Source organism: Panonychus citri, unplaced genomic scaffold, assembly GCF_014898815.1.
Source record: "Panonychus citri isolate SS breed McGregor unplaced genomic scaffold, ASM1489881v1 Contig00095, whole genome shotgun sequence".
NCBI classification, from domain to species: domain Eukaryota; kingdom Metazoa; phylum Arthropoda; class Arachnida; order Trombidiformes; family Tetranychidae; genus Panonychus; species Panonychus citri.
The window spans coordinates 155786-162374 of NW_026515500.1; the positions used below are offsets into that span (position 1 = coordinate 155786).

Consider the following 6589-nt stretch of genomic DNA (forward strand, 5'->3'; position numbering starts at 1 on the left):
TGAGAGAGAGAGAGGAAAAATCAATTCAAAAGGAAACATTAAAAGACTAAACTTGAAGCCTTTTCGTTTCTATTGGTAACCAATCAGCTGATTTGATTTAATTTACGTATTTATTGTTATTGATTTGGTCTCAAGTTTTGCAAGTGAATCATTTGATTGTTTTGTTTTGTTTGTTACATTTTGTGCTCCTTAATCATGCAAAGTGATGAAGAAGTTGATTTTCCTTCATATTCTCCAACAACAAACACACCACTTCAATTTCAAAACGATGAAGGAGCCGAACTGTTGAAAAAGTGTTGGTACGCTGGTGTCATGGCTCCGAGAAAAGATGACCACATGATTCTTGGTAATCAAATTTGCGACAATGATTTATTATTACGGAGATGTTTCCTCCATGGTGTCCATGCTTCTTCTTGTGCGTTAAAAAAGGAACCAATACCAAATGCAAGTGGACTATTGGCTAAATGTCTTTCCGTTGGTCTTTTTGTAGATAAAAATAATCAACATCCTAAAAAATTGTAAAAACCATCACATTTTCTCAAGAGATTTTAATTAATCCCTTTTTCGCTAATTTAGCCTTTAATCCTGAAGTTTTCTTCTTTTCCTCTTTGGTCACTTTCTGTCGGTTTTGTTTCTCTTCGACTACTTTCTTCATCTTATCCAACCTGTTAATAGAAAGAGAGAAACAATCAATATCATTATTGGAACATTCACTCAACAACAATCGAATTGATCAAGTTTTATTTAGTAATCAACTAAACAATTATTTTCTCACTTACTCTTGTTTGATTCTTTTCATTATTTCTCTATTGAAAATATCCTTAAAATCGTAACAAAAGGGAATCCAATTAGCGAAAAAATCCTTACACCAATCGGCCTCTTTATTACTTTTCGGTTTCCATCTGAAAAACTCCATGACCTCCGGAAATCTTTATAAAGAATAGAACAAAAGATTAGAATAGAAATTGAAATTTTCTCCAAAATGGTGAAAATTAACTTTACATTTCTCTACATTCTTTTAAATTGTCTTCTTGTTCATTTTGAAGTTTCAATCCTCTTTCAAGGAAACTTTCCATTCGTGATTTAAATGGTTCAATGTGATTTGATTCGGTTTCAGGATCTTCATGACTTATAACCTTCTTTATTTTCACTTTAACTAATTGTAAAGATGTGGCTAATTGTTGAATCTCTTTGGAAATATCTTCAAAATTGATTAAACTTGCTCGCTGTAAATCTTGAGGCTCAGGAACTGGTAGTTGGACCCTTGGACCTTGTTCGTCGAGTAGATCTTCGAGAACGATGTGCTTTTCTATGTACAATCTAATCACATAGTGAAGTAAAGTGATTGAACAATCAGCTGTTGATTTAACTTCTTTCAATTTTGGTAAAATTTCAAGACCAAATCCATCGGCTTGACCACGATCTCGATTACCACCATTCATATAATTACCAAGGGATAAAATGATGGCGAATATATTTTTCAATTCAATGTTGGTCATCAAATAGTCGCAAAGATTTTTAAAGTTAATTAGTCGACCATCTAGACTGGAAATGTTTTCAGCGAATTGTATCTCAAACATTAGACAGAAAACTCTTTCGGCAAAACATGGAATCTGAGATAAATCGTATAAAAATTGTTCGGGCTCTCCTAATGGAATGGAACTGTTACTTTTAAGGTGACCTTCGATTTTCTTTAATTCATCGGCTGTTGCGTAGACTTCGAAAATTTTCTGTAATTGTTCAGTGTCAACTATTGAAGTGTCGAAATTGTAAACAGCACTTTCAATCTCAGAGATTTTTAACTTTAAACTTGTCGTTAAGATGTTTATGTTATGAGCTCTTTTCGAGTCCAATAGATTAGCACGTTCTTTGGCCTTGTTACTGGTTTTCGAGGAATCGGTTGGTTTCTTTTTACGTTCAACTATTTGACGAGAGAAAAGTTTCTCAAATTCTTGCCAATCATCAGGAGATTCTTCTTCGAGATTTTCCCATAAACTTGATAATTTTTTCACATTCGATTCACTTGTCACTGGTGATGGTGAGAATTGATTCTGATGATGAGATGATTGACCTGCTTGTATTTGAATTCGCTGCCAATATAAGGGTTTCATTGCACTTTTAGGATTAATTTGAGGTTTTCGAGCAGTTGAATAGACTTGGTGCCAGCCACCCACAGGCGGTGGAGGCATCAAGATTTGACCACTTTGAGGGGGCGGTGGAGGAGCTGGAATTGACATGTTGCTCCGGTATGGACGAAGCTAAGGAATCATATAAAAGTAAAGAAAGGTAAACATAATTTGAATAAATGTTTACACTTAAGATGGAAATAGAAATGCAAGGTAACACTAATTAGCTAATTAAATTACCTGATTTTGTGACTGAGTATCGAATATTCCTGGAGGAGGTGGTGGTGGAGGAGGAGGTGGAGGTCCACCACCCGACCATGGCAGAGGCGGAGGAGGAGGAGGTGGAGGTGGCGGAGGCCCTGTTCCTGACCAAGGCAAGGAGGAGGAGGAGGAGGAGGAGGAGGTGGTGGTGGTGGTGGTGGTACACATCCGATCGGCCCCGGTGGTAATGGAGGAGGAGGTGGAATGGAAAATGAAGAAAGAGACACAGGAAGAGAGCTAAAAGGCAGTGGCGGTGGAGGTGGAGGAGGAGGTATTGAGCTAAAAGATGAAGAGAAAGGTGGTGGTGGTGGAGGAGGAGGAGGAATAGACATTTTGATTGGATTTTGAAATAAAAAGGCCGAAAATAAGACTAATCATTGATTAGAGCACAAAATCACTAAAAGAAACAAAATAAACAAAAAGACTTGAAGTCTTTTGGTTTCCAATGGAAACCATTTGGAGCCATCAGCTGGTTCACTTATACACGTCTCGGAATTTTCATCTCTTGTCATTTTATTTTCTTAATGTTTCAAATTAACTTAATTCAAGGATTGAAGTGATTTTAAATATTTTCAGATTTAATTGGGAATCTTTGTGAGGATAAAGATGAAAATAGTCTTTATTCATCCCGATCTTGGTATCGGTGGAGCTGAAAGGCTTGTCGTCGATATGGGTAAGAAATTAAAATTTTGTTCTCTTCTTTTTCTTTGTTTTTTTAATTGTTTTTCTTTTTTTCTTTAGGATTATCTCTTCAAAGGAAAGGTCATACTGTCCATTATCTGACAGCTCATCATGATCCAAGCCACTGTTTCTCTGAGATCAAAAATGGAACCTTGAAAGTGACCGAAGTTGGTGGTAGTTTACCTGCTAATATTTTCGGTGTTTTCATGGCGCTTTGTGCTTATCTTCGGATGATTTTCATCGCTTTCTCTCTCTTATTAAGGCCTAAATTTTCCTCTCTTGTAGATTGTGATCTAATCATTTGTGATCAAGTTTCAGCTCAAATACCGTTTCTTAAGATGCTTTATTTGTTTAGGTCTGAAAGACCAAAGATAATTTTCTATTGTCATTTTCCTGATCAACTGTTGACAACCCGAACCAATTTCCTTAAGAAAGTCTACCGAGCACCAATTGATTGGTTCGAGGAGAAAACTACTGGAATGGCCGATTGTATTCTGGTCAATTCTCATTTTACAGCTTCTGTTTTTCGTGATACCTTTAAAAGTTTGGACTCCGTTGAGCTTCAAGTTCTTTATCCAGTTTGTAACTTTTCGGCCTTTGATCGACCTGTCAAAGGTCTTGGGCCATCCGAAAGTTTTCCTCGTCTTTCCAAACAAGTCTCAACCATTTTCCTTTCACTTAATCGGTATGAGGCCAAAAAGAGAGTTGAACTTGCCATTTTAGCCTTTGCCGCTCTCAAGAAAAAACTATCAACTCAAGAAAAGTTTACCGGGACCATTCATCTAATCGTAGCCGGAGGTTATGATCCAAATCAAATTCAAAATGTTGAATATCACCAAGAACTTCAATCATGTGCTAAAGAATTGGAGTTGGAAGATGAGGTCACCTTTTTGAAATCACCTTCGGACGATGATAAACATCTTCTTCTGCACAGTTGTACTGCGGTGCTTTACACCCCAGAGAATGAGCATTTTGGAATAGTTCCACTTGAGGCCATGTACATGGGTCGACCTGTTATCGCTTGCAATTCTGGTGGCCCGTTAGAGACAGTTCGAGATGGTGAAACAGGTTATCTTTGTAGACCAGAGGCATCTCATTTTGCTGAGAAAATGTACAACTTTGTGACGGACAAAAGTTTATCTCGAGAAATGGGTCGAGAGGGTCGTGAACATGTTAAGAAAAATTTCTCGATTCAAAGATTCGATGAACAAATAGCAAGTGTAATAAACAAATTGGTTTGTCAATAAAATTTATGCAAAGAATCCTAAAGATTTAACAAATGGCTGAAACTTTGCACTTTTCGTTGAAGTAAATTTAAAAAATGCCAATAAATCAATTCAATAGAATCGAATGTTAATAAATATAAAGACTGGAAGTGAGTAGATTTTTAATCAATGACCAGTTTATAAAGACATTTATTAGCATCGCTTTCGTCTACGACCATACCAAGCTGAAAGCACCGGATCCCGTCCGATCTCCGAAGTTAAGCAGCTTCGGGCCGGGTTAGTACTTGGGAGGGAGACCACTTGGGAACCCCCGGTGTTGTAGACACTTTTGATTCTTTTACATTTACTTTTCGTTTTGTTGTCAATTGATTTGAAACTTTCAACCCTTTGATTGAATCGATTGTTTCATATTATTGATTTTCTTTAGTCAATCAAGAATATTAATCAATCTAATCAGAGATAATTTTCTTGATGAAACGAGAAACTCATCATATTCAAAATGCTCTTCTTTTCAAGCTTTTCAAAAGAAATTGAGTAAATTTTCTTGTGAACATATCGACTTATTATCGTAACCATGAGTATTATGAGAATTGGAATTTGTAATTTTCCCCCATCTCATTATGTCACAAGTTCAACTACAGTTGATGGCATATTCGCACCGATGATAAGACTCACCATCTCGTCTTTAATGACCGAAGTCAATTTAACGCTAATTAATATTGAAAATTGTAAGAATGAGAAATGCTTTAAGAACGGAACTTGTATTGGACCTTTGAGAGATCTACAGACTGGAAAAGTCGATTATATCTTCCAAACTGGTTACAGTACTCTAAAAGATTTGGGGACCAACAACTTGACCAGCGCTTCTCTATTTTCAGAAAACGCTTGTTACTTGGCTCATAAGCGACAATTAAAGTTGAATCTCGATTATTCAAATTTCTTTGATTTCGTCTATTCCTTTGATTTATATTTCTGGTCCATGTTTATTTCTTCATTTGGTTCACTATTAATTGTCTTGAGTCTCTTAATTAAACTTCATCAAAGGTCAATTTCAATGATCAACATTCTCTGGACTCAATTAATGTACATATTGTGTCAACATCGAGATAAACTTTTCGCTTTAATTACCAAGCGAAATCTAATTGTTTTCATTTTATCTCTTCTACTAATTAGTAAATTGTTTTCAAGTTCACTAGAAACTGGTTTAGTTTCGTATCATGATTGTATAAAACTAAATACACTCGAAGATATAATCGAGCACAATTATCAACCGATCTCTTTCTCGAAGATTGAATGTCGTCACGAGTTTCAAAGAGCTTTGGACTCTTTCAATGGTCGATTCTCGTCACAAATAACGATAAGAAAAATTCCCGATCTTCTGATGAGAGATTTGTATGAATTCATCAAACTTAAAGATCATGTGATCGTTTTAACTCAGGATTGGGTTCAGATGATCAAGAGCTTTGGTTGTTTTACTGATCGAGAATACGAAATGAATGAACCTTTCGAGAAATCCAACTCGCCAATATTCACCTCCCTTAAAGGTGTTCTAATCAACAAATATGGCGATCCAAGAATTAATCGAATAATAATCAGGCGAAGTTACTCATCATTCGAAAACGGACTGAGTAAAAACGACCTTTCGACGAAACTCTATGCGAGATGTTTAGGTGTCGACAGTTCACCGATTTCTTGTCTTGATTACAAAATGGAAGTAAAAGTTTCAGTGATTCCAATTACAATTAATTATCTTATTGCTCCTTTGCTAATTATGATCTCAGGCTATTTGATTGCTCTACTATTCTTATTGGCTAATCACCATTAACAATTAAGGATTAGGACAAGATAATTCGTTTCATGTAATACACTTCATGTACTATTGAACAGCTACTTTTGTTTACGGAAATAAACTTGAAACATTAAACTAATTGTATCGATTTAATAATTATTACAATGTTTCTAATTGTTGTCAAATCAAAATCAAGGTCATAGTTTTTTCAATGCCAAAGGAAAAATATAAAACAATTACTTTAGCTATCTTTCAATCTAAATGTTTAATAATTAATTTAGAGAATATTAAGAATCAATTCAAATAATTTCACATATTAATTGATCAATAAAAATTTAGCATTGTGAGAGTAAATGAGCTATTAGCATCAATCGATCAATATTACGAGTTATAATTGGTTATAATGTCATTTATTTGCATCTCTTTCGTCTACGACCATTTTATCATACGAAAAATATTATCGAGTTTAATTTTCCTGATACTTTTCGAGTGAAGCTTGAAATGAA

At 35.2% G+C, this 6589-nt stretch overlaps 2 protein-coding genes and 1 non-coding gene across 3 annotated transcripts; 2 read left to right on the top strand and 1 right to left on the bottom strand.

Annotated features, from left to right (window-relative positions):
- Positions 1-91: 91 nt before the first annotated feature.
- LOC128388079 (formin-2-like) lies at positions 92-2719 on the bottom strand. The gene is given in 5 exon segments (XM_053347430.1): positions 92-665; positions 780-929; positions 1003-2258; positions 2367-2501; positions 2504-2719. Coding segments are annotated over 5 exon segments (1884 nt in total). The 3' UTR covers positions 92-538.
- A 132-nt stretch (positions 2720-2851) lies between these two features.
- Positions 2852-4337, top strand: LOC128388067 (alpha-1,3/1,6-mannosyltransferase ALG2-like). The gene is made up of 2 exons (XM_053347418.1): positions 2852-3060; positions 3129-4337. The coding sequence occupies exons 1-2, from the start codon at positions 2994-2996 to the stop codon at positions 4313-4315; spliced, it is 1254 nt and encodes a 417-aa protein (XP_053203393.1). The 5' UTR covers positions 2852-2993; the 3' UTR covers positions 4316-4337.
- Positions 4338-4500: 163 nt separating this feature from the next.
- On the top strand, positions 4501-4619 carry LOC128388168 (5S ribosomal RNA). The gene has a single exon (XR_008325218.1). It is a non-coding gene; the product is annotated as a 5S ribosomal RNA (ribosomal RNA).
- Positions 4620-6589: the final 1970 nt, after the last annotated feature.

Coding starts and splice junctions, on each gene's coding strand:
- LOC128388067 (XM_053347418.1), top strand. CDS start 2,994: ATGAAAATAGTCTTTATTCATCCCGATCTTGGTATCGGTGGAGCTGAA. Junction 3,061..3,128: donor AAGGCTTGTCGTCGATATGG/GTAAGAAATTAA, acceptor TTTTTTCTTTAG/GATTATCTCTTCAAAGGAAA.